General features: G+C 33.5%; 1 protein-coding gene across 2 annotated transcripts in view; it reads left to right on the top strand.

Moving 5' to 3' along the window:
- Nucleotides 1–16,548, top strand: part of KLHL1 (kelch like family member 1) — a 178,942-nt gene extending 162,394 nt beyond the window's left edge. For both annotated transcript variants that reach the window (XM_041419928.1, XM_041419927.1), the window contains 3 exons: nucleotides 10,966–11,178; nucleotides 15,266–15,437; nucleotides 16,489–16,548. In XM_041419928.1, the coding sequence (XP_041275862.1) occupies nucleotides 10,966–11,178; nucleotides 15,266–15,437; nucleotides 16,489–16,548 (445 nt within the window). The remainder of the gene's footprint in view (nucleotides 1–10,965; nucleotides 11,179–15,265; nucleotides 15,438–16,488) is intronic.
- Nucleotides 16,549–18,175: the final 1,627 nt, after the last annotated feature.

Genomic DNA, 18,175 nt, shown 5'->3' with positions numbered 1-18,175 from the left:
AGTGGCACCAAAGGGAATAATATCATATGATTCATATTGGCCACATGAATACAGAAATATTTGGATGACCTTAAGAAGCAACACAAATAGAATATTTAGTAGTTTATGTGTGAATTAACAAGCCTTGTGTTTGAAGAAAATTAATGCTAAGAAGCAAAAGAAGAGGTGAAAAAAGCTTTGTATGTTGTTAGCACAGAAAAAAAGAACAGAAGAAGAAATATGGGGGAAAAAAAGAAAGGCTACCAAAGAACACGTAAAGTTTTATTAATATTGGAAATATTCATGTTGTGTTAATGTGTGGAATTCTTATCATCCATATTGAAGGAAGTTCAAGTGAAATTGCAAAGGCTGTATAATGTGTACCATGACTGTCAAGAATGCGTGTCATACCAAAGAAAACCAACAAAACTGATACAGTACAGTTGCAAAGAAACAGGCACAAAATAGCTGCAATTCAGCTGGGAAAGTAGAGATGAAATAAAAGTAAAACAAGGACAATAAGATCATGTCCACAAACCTCTCATCAGGTTCTAAATGCCTGTTTATTGGTTCATATGAAGGGTAATGTTATGTGTTTTTATGTAACACCAAAAACTGGAATATGAGAATTTTCCTTTTCAGTAATATTTTTGTTTTCCCAAGTCAACAATAGGTTCTGGGTACCACTAACAGTGTATGCTGAGGCATCGGAGATTCCATCTCCTTCATCTTCAAGTGTTTCTCATAGTCAAAACAGTAACACAAAAGTCGAGTGTGTTATCTTACTATATATAAAATTATTTATTTTTAACTTGATGTTTTTATCAATTTTCAACATATTTTGGTAGGTGTTGTAGGACTTGCCATGGCTCTAGAATTTCCTGGGATGAAATATGGTCAGTAATTCCTTCTGATATGGAAACAGCATCATCCTCTCTGCCTTGTTACTCTTAACAACCCTGTTGCAGAGAGTGGAAGAGAGAGAGTCCTCAGATCAGCAATAGAAATGGGTGTTAAAATATTAAATGTGGGATGGAGATCTACAATTTGAAATAACTGGTAGAGGATGGTGCTTTTTACATGCAGATAGTGAGTCAAAAGTTGGGATGACTTATTTGAATCTTCTTTGGGGCTCACATAAGTGGTGTGTAGCTAGTGTGCAAGTTATACTATATAAGACCAGCATTCTGTGGTTTTCAGCAGATATTGGTGAAGCAATAGAACTTTTCTGCAGTATGAGTTAGAAGCACCAAGGAACGAAAAGTGTGAAAAAGTCTATATTTGCCAGAAACTTTTTTTAAATTATCTATTATTAAATTATCTAATTAAATTATCTATTTTAAATTAACTATTTCAAGCATTTCTTAATTTTAAACTCAAGAACAAAAAAATCTAGTTGACATCTTCAATCCAATAAATACTAATCCTTTCATTAACTTAAAATGTAAATGCCTCCAAATTTAATACTAATACTATAGTTATGTATTATCCTTCGGTTAAAAAACTCTAATACATGAACTGCTCATTCCCCAAGAACACTAAACCTTTCCAATAATTTAATTTAATTTCAGAACATATTTTATACTAATGGTATAGCTCTAAGTGAAAATTTAGTTTACACATTTTCATCAGGAGTACATACTCCTCAAAGACATTCTCTGTATCATAGAGATTTATGTTATTCTAAACATTTTTGTGTCACTACCATAACTGAAATTTTTCTGTGTTGCTCTATTATATGTCCACAAAGACAGCATTACAAAAAATATTCCTTAGTTTCTACTGGTATGTTTGAAATTATCAATAATTTTTGAAGAAACTATAGCTTTCATGACAGAAAGCCTGGCCCTTAAGTCTTGATCCCTTTAGCGAATATCAGTAAATCTGTGTTACAAAAGCATAAAATGCTCAGCTGTTGATAGGATCCACAGGCTGACTTTGAATGGTAGAACATCACAGTAGTGCCTGAAGTGCCAAAAATCATGACTTTGACACACACTGGCAAGCAGTTCAATCTCATGCTAACTTGTGGAGTCGAGGAAAAGGAGTCCTGCCCTTTATTGATTGCCACATCCTCAAATATGTGCTATAGTCAACTTGATATTTCCCCCTGCTGCTGTTGTTTTTATTAAATACCACACAATGCTGTTGATATATGATAGATGACAAAAAGCGAGGAATTGTTTAATCTTAACTTTTAGAAATACAACTGTCGGTATTCTTTTAAATAATATTTTACTTTTATTTAAAGAAAAGTTTTGTACATATTTGTTGTCTCTGAAGGAAAGTAAAAGAACAAGGAGAAATGTTATAAGAAAATATTATTCCCCGCCAATATCCATCTGTCTGCTTACCATTTGCTGTCACAGGAAAAATAGGCTTGACTTGGAGAAAATTAATACAATTCATTAGTAATAAAAATAGATTCTGGCTAGTGAGAAGCAACCCCAAATTTTAAAATGCCACCTTTCTTTCCCCCCCTTTCCTAGGCTCAGTTTATGTCTTGTATGACATTATAGTCCCACACCTGACTGGGGGATGGGAAAGGGGGCTTGCGGTCAGACCTTATTTTTTTCTCTCTGCTGTTCCTTCCTCACACATTTCCCTTGCTCCATGGTGGGCGTTCCATGGGCTGCAGTCTTTTGGGAGATGACCTCCTATTGCAGTGTGGTGTCCTCCCTAGGCTGCTGTGCCTGTGACTGGTGATTATCTTAAGCAGGAAAGTGCAATGCCAATACTACAGGAAAAATGCATAAGCTGACCCAGAGATATTTTCCTTTACAGGAACAAACCCCTAAGCATAGATCCTCTTAATCAAATCCAACATCTTTAAAATTGGAGTTGTTTGGCAAGCCTCATCTCTCTCCATCAATTATGTTGAAAAAAAGTCCTTTTTCCTGTTTGCCTGAGACACTGATATTTTTTTTTCATAATATTGTTGAAAGACAGTCCAACATAAAAAAGCACTGTTTTTCTGGTTGTATCCTTTAAGTAATTAATATCAATTGGTAATGTCAAATTTTGTCTCTTAACTGCAACAGATCAGATTCCACATTCTATTAATTCTGCTTAAGTACTGATAGAATATACTAATTGTTATTTTTTTAAAATGTATTTGTATATGCATATTTATTGTTTTTCCCTTTACACTCATGCAAATTAATTTGTTACATTTTCAATTTTGCTAGTTAGGCAGAGAGACTTTAATAACTATGTAGCTTTGGGATTTTTTTAATAGTTATTTATCTATTTATATTCAGTTACATTCATTCAGTTCCACCACTTTTGCAATAATTGGATTAATTTAGCAATGGATTTTCATAAATTGGATTATTGTTTTGGCAGTGCTTTCCCAGCTATTCTCTGTTTCATTTTGAATGGGAAATGCAGAAAGCTACCCAACAAAGATGTTGGCATATGCACAATGGAATGTTTTGTTTTCAGGTCATTTAATGAGAAAAAATGGGAAGAAACTTGTGTTATTTAGATCAATATTATGTCTGCTGTAAATAGCAGTTACTTTAGTTCATTATGTCCCTTATAATTATTATGCACTATTACAAAGTAACTATCAGAAAGTTTAGCCTGATGAATCATAATTTTTAAGAAAAATAGCAAAATTCAAACCAAATTAGTGTGAACACAAGAAAGGTTCTCAAAATCATCTTATAGTTAGTGACTCACCAGGAATATAATTGCTTTGAACTGACCTTGGAGAGATAAAGGTTAATAATTCCACAAAGTCCTTAATAGTAGCTCAGTGTTTGGCATGAGAGAATTAGGAATGTATTACATTCATATAACCACCTACAAAACTTGATTGTATGGCTGATTACAGCCTCCTCCAGGAGTTCTGCTCCTTTGGCTTTCATGCATCATATAATAAACTATCTGTGGCACTTTCTCTTAGCAGAATCATTAAGGCTGATTACTAATTCAGTGCCCTGGTCTGATCTTTTGTGCTTTTGCACACAAATTCATATATCCTACATGGGGATCTCATGCAGCTCAGTGAATGTTTCATTTAATTTAAAGTGCATCATATTCTCTCTTTCTCAAGCAAGATTTAACTTGTTATTTTACATCCAGCCTGTAAAGAGAGAGACACTGTACAGGTCTGCTTTTCTTTCTGTGGGGCTAGGCTAGCTTAAAAATATACAAACTAGGTAAATACATGTCACTGTTAGAAGAGAAAAGTGAAATCATTAATCTTTACTGAAATCATGAGTCTTTAATGCAAAGCTACTATATTTCCTGCAGTACAAGGCAGACATATATGCAGCTAAGATGCCTTCCTCTTTAGAAACTAATTGATTGGAGACACAACAGATGCTAAAAACATTGCTTATTTTCAGTGTGGGAACTTGATGAGCCTATTTTCTGTGGCTATGCTGTGGCCAGGGTCCCAGATTCTTGGACCACATTTCTATTTTGAATGTTTACTGCACATCTACATCTTTTAGTGTGTATGTCCCCTCTATGCCCTTCTCTTCATCCATAACCCACACAACAAAATTTTCAGACTAGCTGGCTGTTGACTGTTGTACAGCTGGAATGACTGTAATTTGTAATAAGGTCTGTTATTCAGGTTTTGTAATAGGAAATCATTTGTCTTTACTACATAATTCCTTTTTTTTTTTTTTCCTTGTAAGTTTTGTAACAAATGATAAATTCCACATAGATTATGTATATGATCTAGTATGGTATGAATTAATTTGGACATGTATGGGTACTTCAGGCCAAACAGACATAGTGAGTTAACTTTGTCCTAATACATGGCAGAAAAAGGCAGTAGTGTCACACCATCTAATTTAAGCTTTTAAATGTAACATATGCACCAGTCTAGACAGTGGGAAGCAGTGTGGATAATGCCAAGGAAAATTCACTGCCTATTTTTTCAAATGCACAGCTTCCACAATTAAGCACAGATTTTTTTAAAAAAACAGTGAGATGTTTTCTCTCTTGTGGTCAAGACTGAAAAAGGTATTAACATCCTATATTTTTGATTATGACTAAAGTTTGGCTTTTCACTATTATCTTTAGTGGGAGATGAAGTATGGGAATCCGAACCTGTCTCACATGGTTCTTGGTGCCTACATGCTGGGGCAGGAAGGAAGCCCTTGTGCAGTGCAGTTGGAGCAGTCTAGAGATCCTCCCACACCAAATGTAGGCTTCAACTTAGACTGCACACACAGACATGTGTCCACATATGCATTCCTGTGTGTTATCATCTGTATTCACATAATTCTTTATTTCCACATACGTGTAATCTGGAAGGATATTTAAATATACACATCTGACTGAAATTAAATAAAGTTAAATATTAATTTAATACTCAACTAAATATCTTTATGGGCAACAGCCATTACAGCAGCTACCAAATATCTACTATACTCAGCAGAATAGAATACCAAGCCATCTCCACTCTTAACTTCCTATTTTTCCAATTTGAAACTTGATTAACTTTTTAATAACTAATATTTGGGTAACATGACATTTCTTTTGACTCAGTAGACCAGCTTCAGATAAATCTTACATTATTGGTTGAATTTGTTGAACAGAGAAGGGTTTGTTCATGGTGAAGATCACAGGCTAAATGACCTAAGACTTTTTTGCAAGTCAGCCATATAATTGCAATGCATGGATAATTTTCATGCTTCAGCAAAGACTAGGGAACTGCTCGAAATTATTAAATATAGGAAGTATTAAGATGCATAGTTGTGTTTTTTAAGGCTGAAGTATCAATTCAAAATTTCATGCCAAACTAACAAGACAAGAAAGTATGACCAAAACTACTATATTTCCCATCAGTGCCATTTTTTTTCTCATAGCTTTTGTTGCTTGAAGTTTTCTTTGCTCTTATGCCTTATTGGTGATTCACTTATTCTTTTACAAATCCATTTGAACTAAGAGAAGTACCTTGATTGGCATACATAGCTACTGTCGTGTAAGGAGAAAAGAAAATGTTTTAAATTACACGCTTTCTGCCTACAATATTCTCACTAACTGCAAGCAAATCAGTAAATTAAGTGTGGCATAGATATTTTGCATCCTGCCTAATTACAGCAGTGCTTTTTTTTGTCAAAAAAATTCATGCTGTCACAAGTCTGTTTTCATCTATATAGTTTACCTAACCAGACAGTGTCTCAAATTTGTCTTAGGAAATTATTAGCTATTATTAATGAATTTTGTGAAACTCTTTTGCAATGGGAAGAATAACAAGCATACTTCAAAGATACTTCAAACATACTTCTTAGATCACCAGTTATCAGCCTTTGAATTTTTTGATTGAAAATTTTGTCTCTGTTCTTACTATATTTTACTCTAAATAAACTTTCACCTATAAATAGTTTTATAACTTAATTTGATTCCTGAGAAGTTATTTCAGTTTATTTTATGACAGTTTTTATGCTGCTGCTGTTTTATAAATATGATGTTTGTTAACTTCTGGTTTAAATCAAACTCTTTTTTTTCAGAAAAAAACAATTATTCTGTATCCCACTATAGGGAAAATGAGACACATTGAAATTATTCTTCCTCAACTGTGGAAGCTACAAAAAGTGTAGATATTTTTAAATATTTTAGTCAAAATCATTAAATAAATGGATACTGAGACAAAAGAAATGGAACAACTGTATGGTCTAAAATTATTAAACTCACAAAGAAAATTAGTATCATAAACTTTATCTCAGTCTAGAAGAAAGTAATTCTATGGATTCACTAAAAATTCTTATTTAATGACAGGTTCACTGTGTGTCTTAATAATACAGCTAATAAAGGGCCTCATGCCCAAGCTATAGTAAATGATTAATTTACAAAGACTATTTTTCCTTACCTACTTTATTGCTTGATAAAGTCAAGAATGTTTTTCAACGGGTGGAATCTGCATTGAGTCAATGGTCTTGTACAGAGAATGTAGCCCATATAATTCTGATTACAATTAAAATTGCTTGAAACAAGTCTTTCTATTAGGGAACTAAAATTTCCAGTGTAGGAAGTAAAACTTTTTCATAACAATATTGTCCATGAGAAGGGTGTTTTTCTCTCAATGTTTTATGTCACAGTATCATAGAAGGCCTTGGCTTGGAAGGGACCCAAAAAGATAATCTACTTCCAACTCCTCTTTCATGGGCAGAAACACCAGCCATTAGATCAAGTTCTCAGGACCCCCATCTAACTTATTAGTAGTTACTACTAATTTAATTCCAGGAAATTACACTATGACTATATATTTTTCCATTTTTGGAGGGTCAAATTCTACTTTTAATTTACTTCCCTACTGCATTACAAATACTTGAAATGGCCTTCCAAATTTACACGCAGAAATACGACTTCATTAACTCATTCCATTCACAAAATTATTGTATTTTCAGCTTTTGCCAGTGAACTACATTGGCTTAATCAAGGCAGCATGGATAAATATCTCTCTCTATATTCTGACTCCTAGGTCAGGTATGGACTGATTCAGAAATACAGTAGTCCAGCACTGATGAAAATTATTACCGTCCCTCAGTCCTACTAAGCAGATATCTTTTGTGCCAGAGTAATTCTCTGCTGCTCTTTTAGACACACTGAAAGGCCAGAAAAGGGTATAAAAGGGCCTAAGCAAAAGACTGGATAAGGTCTTTGATATTCATAGTGAAAGAATTTTGAAAGGGAAAACCTCATTAAGAAATGCAGCAAGGGCATGATTCAACTGGTTTCACAAGCCATATCCACCTCACATCAAAGGCAGTCTGGTCTTTTGAGGTTGGCTTGTCAAACTGAATTTAAAACTGTCTTTCCTGAGTAGTTATCAAAGGTTTGTAATGACAGAACTGAGATAAATGCTTTTGATCCAGCTGGTCGTGATTTCTCCTAATGTTTCTTACTTTGAAACCTCTACCTCATTTTTCTAGCCAATTATACATACAGTTATATGTATACAAATGCTCAGGAATCCCTCTCCATCTTAGTAAAAGTGACAAAACCCTGAAAAGACAGAAGAGGCTGAGCTTGGCCTAATTTGTTATCCATGCACAGTGTCTAAAGCAGCTGAAATGTAGACTATTTAGGCATAGAAATCTATAATATCTCCACAGACAAGACTTTGACTGTGGAGATAAAAGTGCTCAGTACTGGATGATTTCTTTTCCTTGCTGGTCTTGCTCTCTAAGCAGGGACATATGATTACTATTTTTATAATAATTCTAGTCTTGACGGGATACACCATGAGGAGTAATTCAGCTAATTCAGAGAAATGCATTCTATTTTTCCCTATAGAAATTGTATTACAAATTGTTGACAAGTTAGAGAAAGCTGAAAAAATTTTTTAATTTAAAGTCATCAAATAAAAGAAAACCGTAAGCTTTAAAAAGAATGTAAAACTATTAAATAGCCTTAATTATAAATATTTCCAAATTTTCTGATAGCTGTACAGAATCCTGAATATTTAGTACCTGTTGCAGAGCTGTTCCCCAGTCATGTTTGGGCCTTTGTGAACATGGATTTGGAAATTTGACTGAAGACTGGAAGCAAATTCTGACTGAATTGTTCAAACAGCCACGACCAGAGCTTTAAAGCAATTACTCCATTTCCAACTTTTCCTTATGTATTTTTATTTTACCCTTGGGAAAGTAAAAAAAAAAATTAGTAATGTTTCCTTAGAGAAAAAAAAGATAGAAACACAACCAAACTCAAAAATGTTAGCTCCTAAATATGATTTTGAAAATGAATTTTGTTCTGAATAGCTGAGAGCATTTCAGCAACAGACTAGGTGGCCCCAATCACTTTATGAGGTACTTATGAACAGCATTTGCTGTCTTTTTACCAGCAACTCAAGAGTGCCTTCAGCTATATTTTGTTAGCTGTCTTAATTGGAATAGAGGAATGAGAAAGTATGTTTTACTTTCAGTGTGCAAATATCAACTTATTGATTTATTTCAGTTGAAAGACAATGGAATAAATAAGAACTTTCTATGCCAGAAGAAATATCGAAGTGGTAGGGATTTTGATTAGGGGTACACAAGATTATTTGCACTGAAGTCTGCAGAAGTTTTGGTTCTTTGCATTTTTTAAATGGTGTTCAGTGTTTACGTGTCCAAATATCTGCTTAGAAAAAAATTTAACAATCTCAGAAGTCTTAATCATGGTTTATGATTTTGGGAATCAATTCACTTACCGACATATAGTTGTCTACTTACATTTAAATTGCTTCAGGGTGCCAGCAGTCATGTTTTTTTCTACTGGTTTTTCTACTGTACTATTTTCCATATCTCTCAGCCTGGAAGGAAAGTCAACATAACTTAAATGTCACAAAAAATGTTTTATCACTGTCTGTGGATAGCTGAACCAAGTCACATCTTTGAAAATAAAGATAAGATCCTTGCAGACACCTATATGTAAATGTTTATATTTACATTTATATTACTGTAACTGTTTTTGGTAAAATTTAAATATTTTTAGTGCTGTTCTTTAGGCTCAGATGACTTCTCTGAGTGTAACAGCAAGTTGGACACTGTAGACATCCACAGATTAACAGAATTGGATGCTTTAATATTGATTTCATCTGTAGATATCTGATAATCATAAATAAAGTTAAATTTGTTAGGTCTGGATCCAAAGAAATAATTGTAAAAAGTGTATTTTTATAAAAGTGTATTAATATCTCTCACAGTGGAGTATGGATTCTCCTGGGTGTTTTAGTCAGAGTACAGGTATGGCTGTCAGGCACTACCAAAGTGTTCTCAGGCTTCAGTGACATATTTAGTGATTGTACAGCATTTCCTTATTCATCAGCATCCATACCAATGAAATGTAATGGCAAATGCACATTTAAATGGCTCTGAATTCATGGAGTGCTTAGGACAGTAAAAGCTTCCAAATGAGTAATTGCTTTACAGAGACAGCTTTCACATCTGAAATTGCTTAGTGGTTGGACTTTAAAATAGCCTGTGTTTCTATTAGTTAATCTCCAGGCACTATATAAAAGGCAACAGACTGCAAAAAGATTCATACAGAATGGATACAGCATGGTATTAGGGGGAAAGAACAATCAGAACTATTTCCTCCTGGGACCCATTATAAACAGCAGAACGAAACAAGTTTCTTGCCTGCAGATGCTTACAAACATAACATCATTTTTGTTAAACCACATTTTTATAAATTCAAGTTTAAAATACTCTTCAGAAGTTGTCCATGACTTTCCAACATAACTTTATCCTCATAAAACATTCTGATGAAGAAAAACAACACACCGTGCTTGGGGGTTATAATTTTCTTGCAAAGTAGACATGTTGCTGTTAGTGTGGGTAAGAATTATCTTCAGTGTAAGCAAGAACCTTGAAACTGATGTAGCAATTTTTAAAAATCCATGTTTAAAATGTAATGTGACACTCCTATCTGCAACACATTTCATATTTGATCTCTACTATATTCTAAGTGTAAAATTCATGCTGGAAATGTGTTCCTATTGATAGATCTTTATGTGGAATTTTTTGAATATCAGATCCTGTTTTCCATATAGTTTGTGCTTCTTAATAATTTGATGCACAGCAAAAACACAGAGAAACTATAATAAATGGATTGCATATTTCTTCCTTGTCTGAATTACCAGTTATAAGTTTGCACTTCCACTCCTATCTCATAGATGGTGAGCTTAGGCAGCAACCCTGCTTAGGTGATTTTCAGCCTATAGAGATGAACCTGCACATCATTTGTGGTGCTCTTGACTGAATATGCAGTAATGAAAGAATGAAAATATTCATTAGCAGAAAGAAATATCTTCCTTCCTCTTCAGGTGGACAAAGTACTAAATAGCATGTGAGACTGGTAATAATATTGAAAACTGTGTTTTTTCACTGTATGAGACTCACATGATTTCAAATATTATGTAATTTTTTTTTCTATTTTCTGATGTCAGATAAAAAACCAGATACTCATTGTTTTTACTTCTGCAATTCTGAGCTCTTGTTTTGTTAACCTTTTTATTTGTGTGGACTTTCTTAGGTTATATTCAGTTGGAGGTCGGGATGGAAGTTCATGTTTGAGCTCAATGGAATATTATGATCCTCACACAAATAAATGGAATATGTGTGCTCCTATGTGTAAGAGAAGAGGAGGTGTAGGAGTGGCTACCTGTGATGGCTTTCTTTATGCAGTTGGAGGTCATGATGCTCCTGCTTCTAATCACTGTTCTCGTCTGCTGGACTACGTGGAAAGGTATCAATTTATATATGCATGTTTTAAATACAAAATAATATCTGGTTGCATTATTTTCTTAGCTTAGTGATGGTAAATTCAAACAGATGTTCTTAATCCTAGAAATGTCTAATTAGTACTTGAAAAATTCTATAAAGGTGTATGAAAGACAATCTCTTTGAAACTTATGGTAATCCCTTTTTATTCACAGTACTATCATATATTACCACAAACACAAAAAACCACCCTTTACACATCCACTTATGTAATTTTAAAACACTGTTATTTGTGACACTATGCATTGAAGTGTCACAAACCAAAAATTGTAGAGATAAAACTTTTTCCTTGAAAAGATTTTATAACACAAAATTGAATTGCATTTAGAATATTTTCTAACTCCAAAAACATAGCTAAGCAACGAAGAAATAAAGAACTGTCTACGTGATGGATATTCACAGTACAATGAATTCCTTCGTTTATCAAAATTGTTGCTTTTTAATGTGGTGGTATAAGCCTAATACACTTCATTTACCGTACCCTGAATTTTGCAAGTAGATTTTCTACAAATCCAAGAATATCTAGTAGGGCAGTACAGCACAGATGAAGTGATTAAAACACTCAATTTACAGGTATTCTTCAAATTTTTCCTGAATGTTTTACTTTTTTTTTTTTCTGTTTCTCAATACTATAAAATAATAATGAAAATATTCACTCCAAATGTGTACAGATTGCAAAAGTTAAAGTAGGTATATTTGAGTAATTGCTTTATCTTAACATATAAGATGGGAAAGATTTATCTCATTATTTCTTTTCAGAAGGGCTTGATTAAATGTCAGTAATTTCCTCTGCTAAATACAACTTGGTATTCAATATTTAATTGAAAAATTATAAGTGAAAACTCCTTATGTTATCCATATGATTTTGCTCAGTCTTAGACTCATTGCCATCTCTGCTGTATGTAAGCAAAAATCATTGGCAAATTCTTCTCATCTGCAACAGAGGGACAGTTAATCAGGGAAATCCCATGATGTCTGTACTTACAGAGCCTATGCTTGTAGACCTTTATTTATAAGGAACAATAAAAAGAATTTTCACTTAAATAAATTTATAATAAGACTACTAGTGGCAGTCCTGAGATATTTTCAACTGCTTCTGCTTATTGGTACTCAGAAGGGAGTTTATATTTAATTTTTCTTTCACTGAGAAGAAAACCCTTCTGGTGTTGATGACAAACCATACTCCATTGCATTCGTCTTTCTCAGGAGAGACTGCAAAAATTAGCTAAACCTATCATTATGCTGTTTTATGTACTTGTATTAGAGTGACAGTATATAGTATCCCTCATCTAGATATTTTTTCCACTGGTAGCAAAAGGTGTGGATGATGTACTTCATCAATAGTTAGCTTTGAGGCTAAAAGTTCGGGCTAACAAAAACTTGTAAGACTATAAACTTACTTTGAGTGGATGTGAATTAACTGGTGGACTCCACTGAAATGTGAAAAAACTCTCATGGCCCTCACAGTGATTGATTAGTTTATAGGATGGCTAGAATGCTATTTAGTGTGTCTGGTTTTTTTATTCCAAAATAATGCATCATTTCCAAAAAATAAAAGCCCCTCAATATCTTAGGAAAACAAATAGTAAGTGATGAAGAGGTCTATTAGTCTGAGTAATTTTACATCTCTAAAAGTTTTTCTGTCTGTAAATATTGAAGGCTTGTTTTTTGACTAAGTCTCTTCCTCTTCAGGAATGAGTCTGCTTCAGTCATTCTGATGCAGACTGGTGGGATGTGCTTTATTCCAGTACCAATTTCTTCCTGGAAGACTGTCAAACCAGACATAATATTTTAAAATCTATTTTTTGACATTATGCAAACATAGTGGAGCCAGCATATATGTGTTTTCTTATGCTACTGCTAAAGTACTGCTCTACAGTAGTTAGGTATTCCAGTTTACGTTCTTCTAAGGTTGATGCAGTTTTAAAGGATTTCCTCTGGATTCGGGCATTCTCAAATAATAGTTACGTTTCACTCATCTTCACAAGTTGGCAAAGTGCAATCTTCTATTCCTTTTTAAAGGCAAAACAACTACTTCATAAGAATTAAAAAATTTTCAAGATATTTTGGCAGATTTCGTAAAGCAACTTTTCTTTTTCAAATGTTACTCAAAACTTGACAGATGCTAAAAACATAGTCATTTGACCTATAGTTTTTTCCCCCTTTGTCTCACTTTGGTTTCAAAATTGATTTCTTTCCACATTCAGGAGCTTTTATCATAACTCTATTCAGCCTGGGGCATACTTAGCTATTATAGAGATGACATATACAGTTGCTTTTTAGTGGCATAAAGGATGTAAGAAATCTCAGGTATTTTCCTGGAAGTTACAAAACCAACAAGTTCTTGTGCAGTTCTATTTTGTTGACAGAATTAAGTTATAAGAATTAATTTTAGCCTTGCATACCAGTTTATTGGAAGAAGAAGAAGAAGAAAAAATAAAGGTCAAATGATGATGTCAGTTGTATTGTTTTCCAGCTTTAACTTTTGCACCTCCTCACCTTGGCCCTTGTAATTTAAGAGATGTGTATGGAGGAGTCTATTAAACATTTATTACCTTTAGGTAGGCAAAGATACAATGCACACTGGTGCATTTCACTGGATGGGAAATTGTTTCAGCTAGAGGCATATGATGCTGTTGTTGAAAACTCACACAGTCTTTGAAAAAACTCCATTAAAAATATTTTTTTTGGCTTGTTACCTGGTCATTTCACTTCTAGATATTCAAGCAATATTTTGCAGTATTTTCCTCTAAAGTTAGGAAAGACGTTTATCATATATCTAGATATTTGACATCTTATTTTCTGAGAAGTCCCCCAAATGCCAGGATTAGCAGCTAGCATGCAAGTAGATTGTTTTCTTAAAATGTATTTACCTCTCAAGAACAATATGAACAAGATTACAGACAATTTTTTTATTGTCCAATTTAAAAGTTATATTTATGAACCAAAAGGCTGGTAAAAGCAAAACACTGTAGCTTTGCTGTTTCAGTGCTTGTACTAATATATATATATGTATAATATTTCATTGTTCAAATATGTAGGACTTCAAACAGTATCCCTCCAAGCTGCTTATTGATAATATGGCTTATGACTTAAATACTTACACATCTAAGCAAATTAATAAAATCAGACTTTTTAAAAGATTTGTAGACCAAAACAGCTTATTTTCTCCACTGATCACATGATTCTATTACATAGTAGACTGCTTAAAGACAGATTAAATTAATGTTATTACACTGTAATACACTATTCTGTTTTAGTAATGTTTAACATCTAAAAATGAGGTATCTAGTGTAACCTAATACTCCAGACATTCTTGGTAACAAACTATCAAAAGATAATCAATTTCTGGTTTTTGCATGTCCAAAAGAGTTACAGTGGAATGACTTCTGAAATCAAACTATTTTACTTTGTTAAGGAATATCTAAATGAAAACCTAGATTAAATATTTTATTTTTAAATTACCTTGATTATACGAAAGGAATTTTACCCTCTGTTTTAAAAATTCAGTTGTGATTATGACTAAAAAACAGTATTGCTTTATCTACTTGAGCAAATATTAGGAGGAAACACTAATTCTAATGCAGTTAAGCATGAGAATACATAGGGAGATTTTTACTGTTGTATAGTATAATTTCAGAGATTAAAATATAGTGAAATTTAATTTTAGAAATAATATTTCTAATATTTTGGATGTGCTACAGGAAATACCCCACTTTTAATGTATACATAACATATAAATAAAATTTTATACCTATCAATTCAGATATTGCTCATATATCTTTCTCAGATCTCTTTATGACACACTATCCTACAAACAGCTTCGTTTATTCTAGAATGTTAGCTGAGCAAAAGTTTTCTAATCAACATCTAGAGGGTTGAATTGTGAACACAATAAATCTGTGTTTTCTTTTTGATAGGAAGAATTTTTTGGATAGGATATTAAAGGTTTGGTTTTCACACCCCAGGAAAGGACTATATTGAAGTGAAAATCAACATGGATTGATGCTTGTCTTCTCTCCACATACCCAGTTTCATTTTTATTTGCTCAGGTATGACCCAAAAACTGATACATGGACAATGGTGGCTCCACTGAGTATGCCTCGAGATGCTGTTGGTGTTTGTCTCCTCGGTGACAAATTATATGCAGTAGGTGGCTACGATGGTCAATCATACCTGAACACTATGGAAGCATATGACCCTCAAACTAATGAGTGGACGCAGGTAATTATAAAGTTTTTTAAATATATACACATGTGCACATACACATATGTATGTATGAATTAGCCATTAGCCAAGCTTTCTTTAAACCTAGTGCAGAAAGGTTCATATTTTGGAATCATGATCTTAAAATAAGCATTTAAAATAGGTGAGATGTATTCTACTCAAGAATGCCCATTTCCTTTTATGATTGCAAGGGGGAACTTCTGTTGACAAGCTTGAATGCAGACACAAATGCTTTAAAGCCCATCTTTTTGCCCATCTTTTAAAATTTACTATGAATTACTGAGAAGAGCATTTTTATGACATTCTGTAGGAGATATGAAATTAATTTGGGAATATTCTCTTTTTGCAAAACCAGCACGTTAAAAACCATTAATAAACATGATTATTAACATAGGTAGTTTGGAGACATATACAACTACAGAATGTTGCTACATACATATAAGCTGACTCTACTGTGATAGTTTCAGCAAGATTCAGTCCCCTGAAGCTTTTAATCCTTGTGTTGTCTTGAATACTGTTTAAAATTGCCAAACATATTCTAAAGGATACTTGAACCTGTTTAGGAATACTGGAACAATTTATGTATTGGTAGCTTTCACCTTGCCTCAAGGACTGGAGTGGAAGCATCAGCCACAGTCTACAGACTACAGAAACCCCTTGCACATAAATGGTTCACAAAATTGATGACAACTCTAAAATTAATTCCTGCTTTCTGTTCTCAACTTTCAAATGAAAGATGTCAGGTGTGAGTAAGCAATTTTAAATTACAATAGTAGCATAATGTGGATTTTTTTTTTTTTGTAGCAATTTATACTCCCATTAGTTTTGACCATTTTGAAATAATTTTGACACAGCACTTTGACACAGCACTTTGACAAGTGATGTGGATTTTTTTTTTTTTTGTAGCAATTTATACTCCCATTAGTTTTGACCATTTTGAAATAATTTTGACACAGCACTTTGACAATCTATGCATGGCTTGTTCCTGTTTGGCAATCTTTTGCATTATTTTCTCCTATTCAGTTAATTTGTGTCTGTTTTTCTGCAGATGGCTTCCTTAAATATTGGAAGGGCTGGTGCCTGTGTTGTAGTCATCAAACAACCATGACTTTGTCAGCACTGCTTAGGATTTTACTGACTGTGAAATGATTATTTTTCTATGAGACAAAGAGAATGATAACTTCACAAGAACAAGGATCTACACAGTGAATACACTGTTGATCACAAACTTGAAGAAGTTTGGAAGTGACAAAGATTAAGTATTTATGTCCTATAAAATCAGAAAACCGTTCACAGTCAGTGAACAAGAAAAAAAGCCCCCAGAGTATTGTAGGCGTAAATATGTGAATGTAGAGTAGTGAGTTCAGGTATTGCTCTCATGAATGTGTCCTGAAGAACTGGATAATCATGGGAAGTCTACACAAAGAGTGGAAAGGAAAATGAGAACAGTTTTCATGGCTGCAGGAGAACTGCAGAAATATGAGCATATATTTAATCAATTTTAAACTCTGTTTTTTAAGAGAGAAAAGTGGATAGTAATATAATTTTTTTGCTGTTCAAGTCTTGTCTTCAAATGGGTTATGGTCTTCTCATTTAAATGAGCAGTTTGACTTTACTGAAGGGAAGAGGTCAAATGGTCTGAATATTCATAATGACTGAGTTGTGACTCTAAAGCAGGAAGAAACACAAAACTAAAAGTAGGCTTTTTTTCGTAATTTCAGATTGTACCTCCTCACCCATGTTAATGCATCTTATAAATGATTTTATTGAGGGGGAAACCTGTGTGTTTAATCAAGTAATATAAAGCAGTCCTGTGGCTGCAATGGGGCTTTGTTGCAAATATGGGAGTCAAAGAAACAGTGACCTAATTCTTTCTTAATCTTATATTCAATTTAAGCATGTGGGCTCTAACCTCACTGTTTAATGCATCTACTGCATGTTGGGAGCTCATGACAAGCTGGAAAATTGATCCCTTTATTTCACTGCATCATGTTAATGGATGAACCGTGACAACAACAGTCTATAGAGACTCTTCTAACATTTCAAGAGGGAGGAAAAATCCTGCATTTTATTTCTTTCTGATTCTTGTAGATACACAATTTTGCCTACTTAGAGCTGCAAATTTATGACTTTCCACTTATGAATCAGAATAAATGCAAGTGGAATAAGGAAAATTAGACCATTTGATCGAATACATTTCATATGGTAAATATACTAGTGTCATCTGTGCTTCCCTTTAGGAATTTCTGCCAGTAGTGATAGTCTGAGCTTTTGATTTGGCAGTAGATTTGGTGCTGATGCTTTCTGTCTGCTCAGTTGAATCAGTTAGGACCTAAGGCCACTACTGGAATATGAAATTCTGCTATTCAGGGATGCACAGCTTCTGGGAACAGTGCACCAAATATACTTCTCTAAAGCCTGGCTGATCCTATAGGAAACATTTCATGGCCCAAAGCCAGAAACTTCACAATCCTCTGTCACTAGCAATTTTGAGAAGGAATACTGGTTGCACTAAAATGAGTTCTCGTAGTGGAAATCTCTGCAATCATTTGAGATGAAAAAAATATGTAGAGTTTCCATCATTTGATTTGAAGATGTGCTTTCCTTCTAACTTCATCAGTATGCATGGAGGTCTTTGTTTACTGATGTAAGTTGAATTGCAATTCTGAAGTCTAAGTATATGGATTTAAATCTTTTTAATATTTCTCTGTCCTCATTTGGAATCAGCTGAAAAC

The sequence above is a fragment of the Onychostruthus taczanowskii genome, unplaced genomic scaffold (assembly GCF_017590055.1).
Source record: "Onychostruthus taczanowskii isolate IOZ18803 unplaced genomic scaffold, ASM1759005v1 scaffold62, whole genome shotgun sequence".
Taxonomy (NCBI): Eukaryota; Metazoa; Chordata; class Aves; order Passeriformes; family Passeridae; genus Onychostruthus; species Onychostruthus taczanowskii.
Note: the sequence above shows the minus strand (reverse complement) of the source record. Positions and strands in the feature narration are given on the sequence as shown.